Source organism: Malania oleifera, chromosome 4 (assembly GCF_029873635.1).
Source record: "Malania oleifera isolate guangnan ecotype guangnan chromosome 4, ASM2987363v1, whole genome shotgun sequence".
Lineage (NCBI taxonomy): Eukaryota > Viridiplantae > Streptophyta > Magnoliopsida > Santalales > Ximeniaceae > Malania > Malania oleifera.
Genome location: NC_080420.1, coordinates 57982802 through 58002281, shown reverse-complemented (window position 1 = coordinate 58002281; position 19480 = coordinate 57982802). Strand labels below are relative to the sequence as shown.

The 19480-nt window shown below is 34.7% G+C and overlaps 1 protein-coding gene across 3 annotated transcripts in view; it reads right to left on the bottom strand.

The window, feature by feature from the left end:
- Positions 1-19113, bottom strand: part of LOC131154281 (RNA-dependent RNA polymerase 1-like) — a 53854-nt gene extending 34741 nt beyond the window's left edge. The window contains exons 1-2 of one of the 3 annotated variants that reach the window (XM_058106955.1): positions 18973-19113; positions 653-1190 (exon numbers count right to left, since the gene is read on the bottom strand). In XM_058106955.1, coding sequence (XP_057962938.1) covers positions 653-1168 — 516 coding nt within the window. In that variant the 5' untranslated portion in view covers positions 1169-1190; positions 18973-19113. Of the gene's footprint in view, positions 1-652; positions 1191-18632; positions 18668-18842 lie in introns of those variants that run through there. The other 2 variants (XM_058106954.1, XM_058106956.1) reach the window with 2 other exon arrangements.
- Between the last annotated feature and the right edge of the window lie 367 nt (positions 19114-19480).

Below are 19480 nucleotides of genomic sequence, written 5' to 3'. Positions count from 1 at the left end.
CCTTTTTTTTCACTCAATATCAAATCTCTCTTTATTCCAACTATTCTTGGTCCTCTTAAGATTGGTGTAGAGGGGATTCTTGAAAAAGGAACGACCTCTACATTGTACATAACTAATGGATATTCTCAATAAAGCCCAAAGAGGAGAACTAGGCAATCTTTGAGAAGCTTGAGCATGATTGGTGGCAAGTGACAAGTTATGATAGCTCGAGAGATATATAGAGCTTGAGGGAATCCAAAAGTTAATGGGATTTCAGAGAGAGAGAGAGAGAGATCTCCCCTTGCCTAACAAAGGGCAAGGACTCACAACTCCCCTTACAATCCCTATTTTGAGCCTATCAAGACATGATCTCCAAAACATCCCAAGATTAGGATTGGTAATGAGATCTCACCATGTGTCCCACGATCAATACAAACACACACATGTTAGTGTGACCTTGTGCAAGGGTGCAAACGTAAATAGTTAACAATTAGTTCACAACTATCTGCACGCAAGTTCAATGTGTGCCAATTTCATAATTTAAAGCCAAACAGTAATTCTGTGCATTTAGAATTGGTATCACCATGCTGAAAAGAAATTCTCTTTTGCTATCATAAGCATGAAGAGAAGCAACCAACAAACTTAAAACAGAAATCAAGTCAAATTACCAAACCTGAATGAGGAGATACTTTGCACTTCGACTGCGTGAGCGATATAGCTTAATTTGCCATATGTTCTCATAGTCAATCTCAAGCTTGTATTCTATATGACAGTAGGAAAAACAGAAGTAGATTTTTCTTAGTTCAAGACCAAAATTCACAATAACATTTTTCCCTTTCCAAAGAACAGAAAAATTTTCATTTGAGATCTGGCACCCAAAGTGCAGTGTTATATCTTCCATGCTATGCAAAAAGGCCCTAGGCTTTGGCACAATATCAAGTTCCATTTCCCGAGCCTTCAAATAAGAGTTCCCATACCATAGGCGTTGATTAGCCAACTTAATAATCAGTTCAGCATCTTTGGAAGTTGTGAATTGGACAATAGCATATACTCTTGAACCTCCATTTTTGGGCGTCCTAACCTTCAAAGCAAAAATAGTTCCACTACCTGTGTATCCCTCCAAAAATTCCTTAACTGCTTCCAGAGACACGTGAGATGGGAAGCCAAACACCTGAATAGTCTTACCCATCTAGTCCAAGTGAATTTAAATGCTGTTTCAAAATAGAATACAAAATCAGTTATTGAACACAAATATTATTTTAATCAGCATGCATGCTATGCTTAGATTAATAGGGAAATTAAAATTTACAGATTTTTTAGCCTAATTACTAACATTTCTTTCAGTAGGTTAGCCTAATAATTAATATGCTTTCCCTAAAGTTTAGTAATTATGCATTAGTACCTCACTATCAGAACAAAATAAAAAATAAAAAAAAAATGCCACATCTATGTATTAGAAATTGCAGCTATATTTATATATAATGCCCGGTGCACAAGGATCTCACACCATCAGGCACCTAGGGGGCAAATATATGCAATCTTATCTCCACAGTCCACACTTGGGGGAACTGATTCTGTGATTTGAACCTGTGACATTCAGGTTTGGATGCAACACCCACTCACCCACATCATTGGGTCAGGACTTGCCCTTAAGCAGCCACAATTATATACACTAAATTAGTACAGAAACGACAAAATATTTTGCATTCTATGAGTCTTGCAGCAGAGCTTCCTACTCCCAAATGTAGAATCTTATACCACAACAACCAAGCAATACATCTTTTAAGCATTCTCACAGGAATGATTTTTTTTCACTTCCCCAACCCCTTTTCTTTTTTCTCAGGGGAATCAATAAACTATCTATTAAGCTGCAAATCTTGGTTCTATAAGAAAACTTTTAAAATTACAATCAACATGACTGAAAAATCAAGGCGAGCAGGGGCTAGGGCTGCAAATGAACCAAGCCGCTCGGAAGCTTGGCTCAACAAGAGCACGTTCAAACTCATTCATTATGTAAAGGAGTAACTCCCAAGTCCAACTTTGTGGCTCGTTTACTAAGCGAGCCAAGCACAAACATTAGTGGGCTCGGTTCATAAGTGGCTCAACTGCTTGGACTCGTTTAATAGACTTGAATTAGAACCATTTATGGGCTAGTTTAATAGCCTTGATAGACTGCAGTGGGTTTATATGTAGGGACTATTTATGCATAGGATTATTCAGCTCAAACTCCATACCTTAATTTAGTGACAAGCCTAATGCTCAAGGCCAATAGGTGAAAAAAACTCTAAGGCAATATTAGTAAGAGCCCCTTTCACCATTTTGCCTAACAATAACCTCTCATATCTCAAAATGAGAGATTCCAAAAGAATCAAGCTGTTAGTGAGCACCTCAATAGCTCCGCTCAATAAGGGCTCGTGAGTTCGTTCATTTGCATAATAAACAACTTGAACCAAAATATTAAAGGTCAGTCTGAGCTCGGCTCAAGCTTGAGCTTAGTTAAAAATTTAATGAGCAAGCTTAAGCAAGGCAAAGCTTGGCTCGGCTCATTTGCAGCCCTACCAGGAGCTATAACTTCTTAAAAGGAAGGTCATATATGAACCTATAAAGATGAAGCAAGGAAGCACTAGCAAAATTAAATTATGTTATCCACATCTTAATAATGCAGGAAACACTGGTTTAGAAAAGATCCAAATCCAAAATACAAGGTTCCTGCCTAGAATTTTGAAATTGCCAACACTATTAATTTCAAAAGTTCAAAGAAGCTTGAGTAATACAAATCCATGGCATAATAATAAAAAGAAACTAGTCAACCCTCAGTATTGATTGAAAAGGCCAACTGAGATCCCAAGGCATCCCACCTTAAATTTGAACAAGACTTCTAGATTTATTTGGTCTTTAAGCTTGCTCTTTCTTATATTTTTGCCTCCAAAGATCAAATATTTGTGAAAGTTCACAAAAATTCATGATATTTAGGAAGTCCAAAAAGAGATATAAAGAAATCTTAAACTAGACTAGAACTTCATACGCATTGGAAGATACAATTATTCAAGGAATCCTTTAAAGGTTCTTGAACTCAAAAAATAAATCACTACAAGGAAATTATTAAAAAATAATTTAGAGTAATAAATTCAAAAGGAGCAACACATGCCACATATGTCAGCAATGTGCTTGGATTGAAACACCGGCCCTAGTCTGTATGAAATTGGCCAAGACATTGACCTCCATACGAATTTGACTTTGGTTCCAGTATTTTTACCATATCCACAAGAAATTGATAGTTTTATGCAATATTTTGACTCTCATGTCTCGAAATTGATCCTTCTTCAAGAAGAATTTTGCATGTGATATTTTTCTTCAGAGCAACACATGCCACATATGTCAGCAATGTGCATGGATTGAAACAACAGCCCTACTATGTATGAAATTGGCCAAGACATTGACCTCCATAAGAATTTGACTTTGGTTCCTGTATTTTTACCATATCCACAAGAAATTGATAGTTTTATGCAATATTTTGACTCTCGTCTCGAAATTGGTCCCTCTTCAAGAAGAATTTTGCATGTGATATTTTTCTTCAGACAGCAATAAATTGGTCTCTTCCTACAATAAATTCAGCCTTGTTCACCAGAAACTGTGTCTGAACTAAACTTTATTTAGTTCTTAATTGAAGAAACAATGGAAACAAAAGAGCCAATTTGGTCCAGTTTCTCAAATGTGATCAGATATATATATGCAGAAAGGAAGAACTACGAGATAGATGGATGAACTAATCTCTTAAATAGCCGGTTTCAATTCTCAAGTTTCTTTGCTGCAAAATCAATTTGATTCCAAGATTTAGCCGTTGAATCCATGCATGAAATATCATAAGATTCATAACTAGCCTTAATCTAGATAGAAAACAAAAAGGAACCGTTGGACATAGATGCTAAGCACTACAACCTAAATTCATGTTCATAGTGCCATACCATCCAGCACGCAATCTTATAGTGAGTTGGGTTATGGACTCAAAAGTTCTTTACGTAAATTCACCGATGAAGGGCATCCAAAAGTGTTATTCAATTGGTTCAATCAAACTGAGAACATCTTCACACATCAAGGCATCAAACTACAAGGCTGGCAGTTGCTTGCCTCAAGGGATATGCATGTCCTTGGTGGCATATACCAGCACAACAACACAAACTTCTTAAGCAAGCTCTAGTAAAGTGAAGTCCCACAAGGCATCTTATGGAAGATAATTCTTCCTAGTCAACTACAAGCAGGAGATATAATTCTAGTTGTCTCTATTGTTCCAAAATGATCTACTTTACCTAAAAGCTAAAGTTGTTGGGTTGTCAGCCAACAATGTATATCAAGCCTACACTCCTCACACATGCAAGATAGTGTTTTTACATGGGGAGATGAACAATGAATAACAACAATATTGGGAACAAGATAGTGTTTTTACTTACAATGGACACAGCAACAAAACTAGAACACAGAACCTCCTGGAAATCATGGCTCAAGTACACCACATTAAATGATCACTTTACCTAAAAACTTAAGCTGCTATGTAGTGGGCCAACAATGTATTCCAAACTTTAACACAGAAACATCAATAATTATATGCCTGATTTTCAATAGGTTGCTGATGCTCACTATTCCACCTAGGGAGATGAACAACAATAAATTTTTTGGAGTTCATATCAAGAGGTCAAAAGGGGCTTCCAATTGGAATGTCCAAAGAGTTACAAGGGTAGAGGCTACTAAAAGGAAAGGAAGTCAATACCCAAGAGTGCCATGATTAGGTTGCGTACGGAGTTATAGTTTGGGTACGACGATGAAGAGTATTGAATGGCTAGTGTTTGCATGTTTGCCTCGCAACTCCAAGCCAAGGTTTTGCTTTTCCTCCTAACTAGTGGAGATTACAAAATGTGAGCTTCATTTTGTTTATCATTCTTTTTTATTTAGCATTATGACCATCATTTAGATTCTAGTGTATTACAATTTAGTAAAATTGTATTTGTGATTATTTAGGTTTCTAAATTTGTTAATAAGTATTCTTGTTTGCAAAGCATTCCCAACTTATAAAAGACCCCTGGGCAACAGTTTGACGAGTTGAATAGGAATAAAATTGTGTTGGATGTTTCCTAAATCAAGCTTGTTCTCATATTTTTCATATATTTGTTATGATCTCAATGCAAAATCCCTCAATAGCAAAACATTGACTAATGATTACCATATCAGTTATGTTTATACTTAAAAGCTGATTCTTAGCCCAAATAATTCCTCCCCATTCTGAAAACAAAACCAGAAACAAAGAAAAAGACCAAACTTAAGAGTTGATTAAAAATTTATTACATGAACAACATAATAGCTCAAAAGTAGCGTATGCTTATCAAATGGTCATTGGTCATTTGTGATGATTGTACTTCAACTTGTTTGATTTTATAACATCTAAATTTACTGTGTTTATCAATTTAAGTTATATGTGTGACTGTGGAAGATGGTACAATGAAAGGAAAGGGAGTAGCAAGCTCACTCGCCATGCATACACAAGCCACAAATCAGCAAGATAGGGCCCATAATGAGAACAACCTGCAATATTTGTGAGTTCAGGATATTCAATCCTTCGCAAAATCAATTGACCCAGAAAATTTCTCAGATGAGCAAGTCACTAAGGTTTTCAAGAAGTGCAGCAAGTCTTAACAAGGAACTATAACTGCAAAATATCAGAAGTCATGGAAGACCATGAGTGTAGAGAACAAATTACAGGTTCCATGTTGAAAACATCTCAATTTGGTTTGGCTCCCAGTCTCGAGAAGAAAGGGCCCTTAGGCAGTAAAAATTTCATGGCAGAAGCAGATTCTTTGCTCCATGCTCATGCAGAAAATTCAACAGAGGCTCATGAAAAGCTTTCAGGAAGGGGGTTGAGTACTGCAATGTGATCATAAGGGTAAATTTGTAGTGCTCATCTGATGATGAGGAGGACTGCCACTAGAAAAATTAATATTGTTGGAGGTTACTAACTGTCCCTCACACATAATGTTCGCAGTAAAATAATCTATACCTTGCAGAGCCAAACTCATAATTCATGCACCCCAGAGGGGAAAGAGAAACAATGAGGAGAATACCAAATGAGTGTAAAACACAGCACACTGAGCACAGAGGTAGACATTTCATTTATTCAATATGTTATAATCGCTTATGGCCAATTATATTTAGTTATTTCAAGGTATATGGCATTAATGGTCACCAAAAACTAAAATGAAAAATGAAATATGAAAACCCAAATAAAAATAATCATAGAGTAACAATTACGAGTGGCTATCAAATTCCGCAGAATTATGCCCCTCGTGCAAGATTGTAGAAACCATGACTGAAATTTTCAAGGGCTCCTGAGAGAACCAAAGATCCTATAAAGGCCTTTATTTACCAGCATCGCAAGATCATCAAAACATGGCACAGGAGCTCACTGCACATGCCAGATGGTGCACAAGGTTCTCATGATACAAACACTGAAACACCACCCAGAGACAACAACGCTCTTCTCTGTGGTTGGTGGTATTTGTTTTCTATGGAAAGTAGAGAAACAATTGTGGATGTCAAGGGCAAGGTGACTACATAATAATCAGATCCTATGGCTCACACATAACTATGAATTTGTCTAGTTAGAAGAACACAAGCATGGAAGCAATTGGGTTATTCCACATATCTCATACCATAATGAAGTTGATGTGTATAAATACAAGTTTCGCTTCATACGTCCAGCCAACCCAGCTCAATGAGGGGACCACACACTTAGAAGTTCAGTGCCACTTGTGTTTCGGGAGAAACTGGGAACAGAAGCTCAAGTAAATAACTGGCTTATGTAGAAGTCGGACATGCAGGTGGCCTAATTTGCTATAAACTAGCGTTTGGGAGGGGGGGGGGGTGTGAACGGCTAGGAGCTTATGACATTTAATGACTCAAGGCTTGAGGGGGAGATGTAAAGGTATTATAATGTCTTATAGTACTATTGATCAGGTCGGCATACTATACCCCGTAAAATTATTGGAACTGAACTATATTTTAGAAAGGAGGACAAAGATATTAAATTAACTTATGTATTATTAGTATCATACATATAATTAAGATATTAGTATTATTTTGTGGATGTGTATAGTATGATTAAATTGTGAGAAGTTATCGCAAGGGTATTATTGTCATTAGAATTTAATTTAAAATTCAGCAGTAATAATATAAGAGGATACACCTAGCAGTCAAGTTAGGTCATTCATCTTAATCAAATACCTTAACAATAACCATGGCTGAAACAGGTTCACACATTATAGTATTTTAAATTAAGACAAATACCCCATTCCAATGATATCATATTGTCTTATCAGAATAGACAGAAGATACTACTGGCATGGGACATGTTTTGTAAAACAGTATTGCTTCACACCAAGCACCCCACACAACCCCCAAATAGTAGTAAATCATAAAAAAATAAGTCTCGAGCAAAGACCAAAAATACACATCGCCATCCTTAAAAGTTAACATGCACAAAAACAGATCAAAGAAACTCCCCATGATGTTTTTTAAAACACATAACCCGACAAAGCTCTCTTCAAAGTTTCCATCATAGGGACCACTTCACAACCCCTCATGTCAACATTCATGATATAAGCGAATAATGTAACAACAATTGAAAGTTTAAATAAATTTTTTTACGAAATCAAGAGCTACTACAAACGTCACTACACGTGAGGCTATTTGAAAAACAAAAATTTCATTGTGTCACCTTATTTATCAATAATGCAATTTAAAAACAAAAGCTACTACGCTTGACCCACACAAATGATGTATCTGAAAAATATTTTTACCCCATACTTCATTGTGCCCTTATTTACATAATCTTTAAAAACCATTATTCAAAACAACCAATATTTTTTTCCAAATTAAGACCACTCAATACAGGAGCTGACTAGCTTCCCTACCATGATGTGGTTAAATTTGTTTTTATCCCAATCACTTTTATTGGCCACACACCTTAATTTAACATAATATTACCAACAACCTAATATAATCAAAAAAAAATAATTATTTCACAAACCCATAATTTGATGCACCCTATTAAAATATATATATTACAATAGACCAGCAATGGATAAAACAAATTTGGACCTTTAAACAATATGTCATTTCACCTTTTTATTCCCATAAATAATAATTGGCCATTATGAAATTTTTTCCCTTTCTATTAACCAACTTATTACAGTCATTTCATAGTTAGCCTACATCATCAAAACAAAAATAAGACCTAATCTAATCAATGAAAATCAAACAAATTACAATTTTAACATCCACATCTAATTGAAACCAAAAATAATAAAGTTTATGAGACCATATACCATATCTAAAACTATATATCTTTATGATATGTCCCCTATATGGTCACAGGCATAGTTCAATCTAGAACTCACTACTAACTACCAAAAAAGATACCAATAGAATAATGACCCATGTCCAAGTCTAGACAAAAATGTGAAGACAATATCTCAAAACAACGTAGTACTAAATAAACTAACACAGAAATAATATTCTTTACACTAAATTTTGAGAATAAATTGGTCCCAAACAAAATGAGTTTGCACTAAATTCGAAGTTATATAAATATATGAAGCAAGAGGCACACAATTGATTAATATTTTGGTCTCATAAATATGGATTAAAATTAGAAGGTGAATTTACCGTATCTACCGAGATGTATTAGTTTGCTTGACAGATAGGCAAACATGAAAATGGCGTAATAAGGGTAAAGATGGTTACAAACATTTTTTCCGAGGCAAATGAACCTTCTATAAGTATGTGATTACGGGCAAAAAGGAAAGAATAGTTTTAAAACAAACAAAACACAAGGGCAAATTTAAACATGCTGACAACACTTTAATTAAGGCAAATAGGAACAAATTACTTTAAACAAGCCATTATGCAAATCCAAGGGCAACAAAGGGAAAAAAAAAATATTATTTTTCAGACACATCAACATGTAGGAAGCTAGCAACTCATGATTTGGGTACTGGGAAAAAATTACTTTAAAGGCATTACAGTAAAACTAAGGGCAAAAAGTGAAAAACAATATCACCATATCATACATACATTGATATTATTGTAGGGGAAGCTAGCAGCTCCTAAAACAAATTATTTTTTAACTTCTTTAAAAAAAAATAACTAACCAAAAGTAGACATAAGGTGAGATAACGAGTGTGCATTGAATGCAACTTGAAGTGGAGAGGTCTCATGTAATTTTAAAACTTATGGGGAGGTCTTTCTTTTTGGCAAACCCTTAGGGGAGGTGCGAGCGATCTTTTTTCCCATAACATAACTAGCAACAACAATAACTTGCAAATAAACATGACCCTGCTCTGTGTGTGCTCCAACTGTCCCAATTTTTATGTTTTTAAATTAAAAAAAACAACAACAAAGCAAACTATAGAAGAAGGCAAAAAGATGAGGCACATTTGATTTTTATTACAAAAACAATTATATGAGGTATTTTCGGTGCATTTAAAATAATTAGACAAAAGCTAATGAGGAATCTCCTATCTTCTTATAAAGATATATACTAAATTTACATTCTTCATACATTATAGTGACAATATTAATTCATATTCTTTACGAACGTATTCAATTTTCATTTTCCAACTCCATAAATTCAGAGTGAAGTGTCACCTTTGAGTGGGCCGACAATCTTCTATAGAATATAGATTCATCCACTACTATTTCTTCCAAAACAAGAGTTGAGCTAGAGCATCCTATCAAATAGAACTTCCTTCTCTTTCTCTTATGGATGTGTACACCTCATTTGTTGCAACATGTGAGGCCATACGTGGCGCCAAAATCCCTTCATGGTGCACAACAGGGTCCGTCAAATTAAAAAATGACAACGCAACTATGCATCCATTTGACATTATGGTTTCTAAAACCAGTTGATTGTCCCTCTCCTACGCTTGGACATCACAATATCCTAGTATTCTTAATATACAAAACTCCTTTAATTCTATCAAAGTAAGATAATTGTTAAGTCTTAGTTTTGAAACTCAAGCCTCATCTTACTTTTGCTGGATTTAAAAGTTCTCATGTCTAAACAGTTTAGGATTTATACTCCAACGAAGTTTAACACTTGAGAACACCCCATAAACCTTACGATCACCTTGGAATCTAAAGGTTTGATCAGGTCCATCTATGATGGTTGGTATATGACACACCAATAAGGCAAAACATGTTCCCCCCCAATTTGTTTGTTCCTGGACTACTATTCACAAGTTTTCTTTACGACCTGGACACTTTCACACAATCAATATTAGGAGCAACAGAGATGTTTCATACATTAAAGGTCCTCCAAACACATTGGTTGATTATTTTATCTACAAGTTATGAGATCATGATTAAAACACCCGTTACATTCAACCATCTAAGAAGTCGATAGCAAAGTCTTTACAACAAATTTCATGTCCATAGAATCACTTAATTTTCAAATTCTTGCCACAATGACATCCCCAAATTTACATTTCTTCTTCATCATTAGAGTAATGGCCTCCTAGTTTGTTACTGACAAAAAAATGGTCTCATAATATCAGAAAGGGAGTGGTTGTAAACTCACAAGTGAGTGAGAGATATGTTTTAGAATCGACTTGAGACAGTTTGTCCCAACATGAAAAAAATAGACGTAAAGGATAGTGCCATTATATCATGAAGTTGTGGGTGCCCAAGACCCACCCATGGAATCCTTTGGTCACCTAACATTACTCGAAATATGAATCACACAAATTCAACAACGATAGAGAAAATTCCTGCAAAAACTGATGAAATTAAGATATCTATCCTATGAGTATGATAAATGACAATGAGAATGAAATACAACAATTATATGCAAACATAAATATTCAAAAACGTCAGTTCATGCAAAAAGATTTATATTATTCCACTCACATGTAAGAAAATAGGGAATTGACATTCCCATGATTAAATTTTAGAAATCAATATATTCATATTGACTTTTTCTTTGTCCCTCAAAAATATTTTACCATTATTATCCTTATTTATGGTCTTAGAACCAATTTTTATGCAAACTAATCATGCCATCTTATTATAACTATTTACTCCTAGAATAACATTCTAGCAAAAATAGCGCTCACAAGGCAAGTACTATTCCTTCATTCTAAACCAAACAAGCCAAAGACTTTGAAGACGATTTGGAAAATGTTTATGTAAGATATATAGATAATTTAACCCACATTAACAGTGATGTGAAGGCTTCAACACATACATACTGGATCCGCGCAACCAACCCAAAACCAAAAAAGAATCACACACCACCACAAAAACACCACACAAGCAAAAAATAAACTCTTTTATTGACTCCCGGTGTACCAGCTTTGGTCCCAGTTTCCGCAAAAATGTTCGTCAGATATATATATGCAAAAGGTAGAACTACGAGATAGAGTTGATAACTAATCCTTAAATAGCGGTTTCAATTCTCAGTTCTTGCTGGCAAATCAATTTGATTGCCAGAGATTTAGCCTTTTGAATCCATGCCTGAATCTGCATAAGATTCAATAACTAGCCTTAATCTAGGTAGAAAACAAACAAGAACCGTTGGACATAGAGATGCTAAGCACTACACCTAAATGCAGGTTCATAGTGCCATACCATCCGCACGCGATCGATAAGTGGATTGTTTAATTGGCCGTCAAAAGTTCTTTACGTAAATTCACCGATGAAGGGCATCCAAAAGTGTTATTCAATTGGTTCAATCAAACTGAGAACATCTTCACACATCAAGGCATCAAACTACAAGGCTGGCAGTTGCTTGCCTCAAGGGATATGCATGTCCTTGGTGGCATATACCAGCACAACAACACAAACTTCTTAAGCAAGCTCTAGTAAAGTGAAGTCCCACAAGGCATCTTATGGAAGATAATTCTTCCTAGTCAACTACAAGCAGGAGATATAATTCTAGTTGTCTCTATTGTTCCAAAATGATCTACTTTACCTAAAAGCTAAAGTTGTTGGGTTGTCAGCCAACAATGTATATCAAGCCTACACTCCTCACACATGCAAGATAGTGTTTTTACATGGGGAGATGAACAATGAATAACAACAATATTGGGAACAAGATAGTGTTTTTACTTACAATGGACACAGCAACAAAACTAGAACACAGAACCTCCTGGAAATCATGGCTCAAGTACACCACATTAAATGATCACTTTACCTAAAAACTTAAGCTGCTATGTAGTGGGCCAACAATGTATTCCAAACTTTAACACAGAAACATCAATAATTATATGCCTGATTTTCAATAGGTTGCTGATGCTCACTATTCCACCTAGGGAGATGAACAACAATAAATTTTTTGGAGTTCATATCAAGAGGTCAAAAGGGGCTTCCAATTGGAATGTCCAAAGAGTTACAAGGGTAGAGGCTACTAAAAGGAAAGGAAGTCAATACCCAAGAGTGCCATGATTAGGTTGCGTACGGAGTTATAGTTTGGGTACGACGATGAAGAGTATTGAATGGCTAGTGTTTGCATGTTTGCCTCGCAACTCCAAGCCAAGGTTTTGCTTTTCCTCCTAACTAGTGGAGATTACAAAATGTGAGCTTCATTTTGTTTATCATTCTTTTTTATTTAGCATTATGACAATCATTTAGATTCTAGTGTATTACAATTTAGTAAAATTGTATTTGTGATTATTTAGGTTTCTAAATTTGTTAATAAGTATTTCTTGTTTGCAAAGCATTCCCAACTTATAAAAGACCCCTGGGCAACAGTTTGACGAGTTGAATAGGAATAAAATTGTGTTGGATGTTTCCTAAATCAAGCTTGTTCTCATATTTTTCATATATTTGTTATGATCTCAATGCAAAATCCTCAATAGCAAAACATTGACTAATGATTACCATATCAGTTATGTTTATACTTAAAAGCTGATTCTTAGCCCAAATAATTCCTCCCCATTCTGAAAACAAAACCAGAAACAAAGAAAAAGACCAAACTTAAGAGTTGATTAAAAATTTATTACATGAACAACATAATTGCTCAAAAGTAGCGTATGCTTATCAAATGGTCATTGGTCATTTGTGATGATTGTACTTTCAACTTGTTTGATTTTATAACATCTAAATTTACTGTGTTTATCAATTTAAGTTATATGTGTGACTGTGGAAGATGGTACAATGAAAGGAAAGGGAGTAGCAAGCTCACTCGCCATGCATACACAAGCCACAAATCAGCAAGATAGGGCCCATAATGAGAACAACCTGCAAATATTTGTGAGTTCAGGATATTCAATCCTTCGCAAAATCAATTGACCCAGAAAATTTCTCAGATGAGCAAGTCACTAAGGTTTTCAAGAAGTGCAGCAAGTCTTAACAAGGAACTATAACTGCAAAATATCAGAAGTCATGGAAGACCATGAGTGTAGAGAACAAATTACAGGTTCCATGTTGAAAACATCTCAATTTGGTTTGGCTCCCAGTCTCGAGAAGAAAGGGCCCTTAGGCAGTAAAATTTCATGGCAGAAGCAGATTCTTTGCTCCATGCTCATGCAGAAAATTCAACAGAGGCTCATGAAAAGCTTTCAGGAAGGGGGTTGAGTACTGCAATGTGATCATAAGGGTAAATTTGTAGTGCTCATCTGATGATGAGGAGGAACTGCCACTAGAAAAATTAATATTGTTGGAGGTTACTAACTGTCCTCCTTGTTCGCGTAAATATCTTACCTTGCAGATGCCAAACTCATTTTACATGCACAGAGGGGAAAGAGAAAAATGAGGATAATACCATGAGTGATCAAAGCACTGCACAGAGGTAGACATTGCTTTTAATTGTTATTCGCTTATGCAATAATATTTGTTTTCAGGTGTGGCTGTGGATCACAAAAAACTAAAATGAAAATGAAAATGAAAAAAATAAAAATATTCAATGAGAATTAACTATTTGCTTCTAATTCCTCAATATTCTCCCCTCGTGCAAGATTTAACCATGACTGAATTTTCAAGGGCTCCTAGGGAACAAAGATCCTAATAAAGGCATGTTACCAGCATCGAAGTCATCAAAACTAGCATGAGCTCACTGCACTGCCAGATGGTGCAGAAGGTTTCTGTCAAAACACCTGAAAACACCCCCAGGACACAACCATCTTCTCTTGGTTGGTGGTAATTTGTTTTCTTGGAAAAGTAAGAAACAAATTGTGGTGTCAAGGTCAAGTGTTGAATCATAATATAGATCTATGGCTCACACTAACTATGAATTTGTCTAGTTGAAGAACATGCTGGAAGAATTGGGTTTTCCACATTCTCAGCCTATGAAGTTGATGTGTGATAATCAAGTTTCTCTTCATATTGCCTCCAACCCAATCTTTCATGAGTGGACAAAGCACATTGAAGTTCATTGCCACTTTGTTCGGGAGAAACTTGTGCAGAAGCTCATTAAAACTGCTTATGTGAAGTCGGACATGCAGTTTGCTAATTTGCTAACCATAGCGTTGGGGGGGGGGGGGGGGGTGACAAGCTAGGAGCTTATGACATTTATGCTCAAGCTTGAGGGGGAGTGTTAAAGGTTATATATGTCTTTAGTACTATTGATCCGGTCGCAGCTATACCCCGTAAGATTTGAACTGAACTATGTTAGAAAGGGGAAAGATATTATTATTATTATTATTATTATTATTATTATTATTATTATTATTATTGTGTGTGTTAGTATGTTAATTAGTGAGAGTTCGCAAGGGTATTATTGTCATTAGAATGTATTTAAATTTGCATTATAAATAGAGGGAGAGACCTATCTTCAAGTTAGGTCATTCATTTTTAATCAAATCTTAACAATAACCATAGCTGAACAGGTTCACACTTAATAGTATTTTAAATTAAGACAATACCCCTTCCATGATTCATATTGTTTTCTAATAGAGAATTCTACTTTGCATGTGACATGTTGAAAGTATTGCTTCCTCCAACCCCACACCCCCAATAGTAGTAATAATAATAATAAGGGCAAAAGACCAAAAGACACTCGCCTCCCTTAAAGTTTGCCAAAAAAGATCAAGAACTCCCCTGAGGTTTTTAAAATCCCACAAAGCTCTCTTCAAGTTTCAATCTATGGACATTCACACCCCCTCATGTCAACTTTCTGTTAGTATTCAAATGAAAGTTTAAAAAATATTTTTTTCTAAAATCAAGAGCTACTAGCTTCCTACACGTGATGTGGTTGAAAAAAAAATTTCCTTTGTGCCCTTATTTACATAATGCATTTAAAAACAAAAGCTACTAGCTTCCTACACATGATGTGGCTGAAAATATTTTTCCCCTTTTTGCCCTTATTTACATAATGCCTTTAAAAACAATTTTAAAAAATATTTTTTTTCCAATTAAGCCCTCAATCAGGAGCTGCTAGCTTCCTAACATGATGTGGTTGAATTTGTTTTTTCTTTTTTGCCCTTATTTACATAATGCCTTTAAAAATAATTTTTCCCTATTTTGCCTTTAATTATATGTTGCCAGCATGGTACAATTTGCCTTTAAAAATATGTCTTTCCCTTTTTGCCATTAATTTGCCTTTGAAATTTTTTTCCCCTTTCTTTACCCTTATTAAGTCATTTCATGTTGCCTACCTTCAAAACAAAATAGACATATCTATCAAATGGAAATCAACATTCAATTTTACATCCACATCTAATTGAAACAAAAATAATAAAGTTTTGGCCATTAGATCCATATCTAAAACTATATATTTTTATGATATGCTCCCCTTATTGCATGGTTAGTATCAATCTAGAACTCACTCTACTAGCAAAAAGAGCCAATAAGAATTGACCCATGGCAAAGTCTAGAAATGTGAAGAATATCAAAAACACGTAGTAACTAATTAGACTAAAGAATAATATTCTTTACCTATTTTAGAATATTGTCAAACAAATGAGTTTGCAACTAATTCGAAGTTATATAAATATTGAAGCAATGAGAGCCAAAAATTTATTATTTTTGTCTCAATTAAATATGGATGTAAAATTGAAGGTTGATTTCCATTTAACAGAGATGTATTGTTTGCTTTGAGATAGGCAACATGAAATGGGCTTAATAAGGGTAAAGAAGTGGTTAAAATTTTCCGAAGGCAAATGAACCTTCTATAGTATGTGATTAAGGGCAAAAAGGAAAGAATAGTTTCAAAGGCAAATTGTACCATGCTGACAACTTATAATTAAGGGCAAAATAGGAAAAAATTACTTTAAAAAGCATTATGCAAATAAGGGCAAAAAGGGAAAAAAAAAATATTTTTCAGCCACATCACATGTAGGAAGCTAGCAACTCCTGATTTAGGGCATAACTGGGAAAAAATTACTTTTAAAGGCATTACGTAAATAAGGGCAAAAAGTGGAAAAAAAATTCAACCATATCATACGTAGGAAGCTAGCAGCTCCTAAAACAAATTATTTTTTTAACTTTCGTTTAAATACTAACCAAAAGTATACATAAGGGAGTACGAGTGTGCATTGATGCAAACTTGAGGGGAGGTCTATGGAATTTTAAAAACTTATGGGGAGGTCTTTTCCTTTTTGGCAAACCTTAGGGGAGGTGAGCATCTTTTTCCCTAACAATAATAGCAACAACAATAACTTGCAATGAACATGCGCTCTGTGTGTGCTCCAAAGCTCCCCAAATTTTTATTTTTTAAATTAAAAAAAAACAAACAAACAAACTATAGAGAAGGCAAAAGATGAAGGACATTTTGATTTGATTACACAAACAATTATATGGGTATTTTGGGGCATTTAAAATATTAGACCAAGCTATGGGAATCTCCTATCTTCTTAGTAAAGATAATAATACTAAAATGTTACATTCTTCTACATTTAGTGGCAATATGTTCATTTCTTTCGAAGTTCAATTTTTCTTTTTCCAACTCCATTAAATTCGAGTGAGGTGCAACTTTGAGTGGGCCTACAATCTTCTATGAATATAGATTCATCTCTCTTTTCTTCCAAAACAAGAGTGAGCCTAGAGTCTCCTATCAATAGAAATTCTTCTCTTTCCTTATGGATGTGTAAACTTTTGTTGCAACATGTGAGGCCTCGTGGCACCAAATCCTTCTGGTGCACAACAGTGTTCGCTTAAAAAATGACAGCAACTATGGCATCCAATTTGAATTTGGTTTAACAAGGTTGTTGTCCCTCTTCCTACGCCTTGGGAAGCACAATGCCTAGTTCTTAATATACAAAACTCCTTTATTCTTCAAAGTAAGGTTGTTAGTCTTAGGTTTGAACTCAAGCCTCATATTCTTTTGCTGTGTTTAAAGTTCTCATTCTAACGTTTAGGATTTTATTCAACTAAGTTGACCTTGGAGAACAGCCCCATAACCTTCGCAACCTTGATCTAAAGTTTGATCAGGTCTTCTATGATGGTTGGTATAATGACATCCAATAAGGACAAACATGTTCCCTTTGGTGTTCTGGCTACTATTCACAAGTTCTTTACTACTCTGGAAACTTCACAATCAGATATTAGAGAAAGAGATGTTCATATTAAGGTCCTCCAACAATTGGTGATATTTTTCTAAGTTAGGATTGTACAACCCTTACATTCAACCATCTAGAAGTGTAGAAAATTCTTTACAACAAATTTCAGTGTCCTAGAATCCTTAAGTTCAAAATTCTTGCCCAATGACTCCCAAAATTTACTTGCTTCTTCATTTGAGTAATGGCTCCTAGTTTGTTACATGACAAATAATGGTCTCTATTCAAAAGGGAGTGGTTGGAACTCACAAGTGAGGAGGAGATTGTTTAGAAATCTACTTGAGAGTTTGTCCCACATTGAAAAAATAGAGTAAAGGATAGGTGCTTATATACATGAGTTGGGCCCAAGACCCACCCATGGAATCCTTTGTCCCTAACATTTTGAAATATGAATCACACAAAAATCAACAACGAATAGAGAAAATTCCTGCAAAAACTGATGAAATTAAGAATATCTATTCCTATGAGTATGATGAAATGCAATGAGAATGAAATAAAAAAATTATATGCAAACATAAATTTCAAAAACAAGTCGTTCATGCAAAAGTTTATATTATTCCACTCAACATGTAATAGAATGGGAATTGACATTCCCATGATGAAATTTAGAAATAATTATTCTTTGACTTTTCTTTGTCACTCAAAAAATATTTTACATTATTATCCTTTTTATGGTCTTAGAACAATTTTTATGCAAACTATCAAATGCCTCTATTATAACTATTTACTCCTAGAATAGACATTCGAGCAAATATTGCCTCAGCAAGGCAAGTACTTCCTTTCTTCGAAACCAAAACAAAACAAAGACTTGGAAGAAAGATTTGGAGAATGTTATGTTAATATTATGATAATTTAACCCATTACAGTGATGTGAGGCTCACATCATTTGGATCCGCAGCAAAACATAACTCTTTTTTTGCTCCAGTGAACGTGGCATTTTATGATAAATTCCAAATCCTACATGGAACCCATTCCTTTGCCAGCATCTCTCAACAAAACAAACCATTAAATTAAAAGGTTTTTTCCATTATTTTACCTATCTTCTACAGCAATTTATTAAAGAGTTTCCAAAGGCATTAAAAAAAAAAACTACAATGCAGAAATGCATAAACATACTGGGTAAAATCACACACACAAAGGTCAATGAAGATGTCCAGACTGGTGACGACAGCAATGCATAAAATCCTGAGTTATCCCAAAACAAACATGAAGTAAGCATCAAAGATGATTTTTTAATGTCCAAATCAGAGAGCCAGGAGAGCGACAGACACAGCGTGAGTGACAGAAATACAGTAAAGAAATGGCAATGGAGGAAGAGCGTCTCACCGAAACCAAAGACGCAGAGAATAGCCAGGAGAGTTTTTAATATCCAAATCAGAGAGCCAGGAGAGCAACAGACACAGCGTAAGTGAGAGAAATACAGTAAAGAAATGGCAATGGAGGAAGAGCGTCTCACCAAAACCGACGACGCAGAGAATAGCAGAGCAGAGCAGAGGAGTGTTTCGGTCGTCAACCCCAGTCAATCTTACCGTGCCCTGCAAGGAAGAGGCATATGTGGGTCCCTCTTCTGTATAATATAAAGGACCCCTTCAAAATTGTTGTATTATAGTGTTTAGTATATATATAGATATAGGATTCAGATACTAGTTAAAATAAAAAGTTTATTCAATTAATTTAGTATGAAGTAATAATACTATAAATATATAATTATTATATAATATTAATTTGTTAAGCTATATACTAAACAATTTTTTATAATAAAATCATTTTGATAATTATGTACTTGATTATGCTTTGCATATTTTATTTTATCATGTTTATTATTATTATTATTATTTTTATTTTTAACTATACATTATTAATATTATATTTTATCTTATATTATATAAGTTATATTTATTATGTAAATTATTGAATGTAAATAAAAATATCATATTTTATAACCCTATAACACAATTTATTAT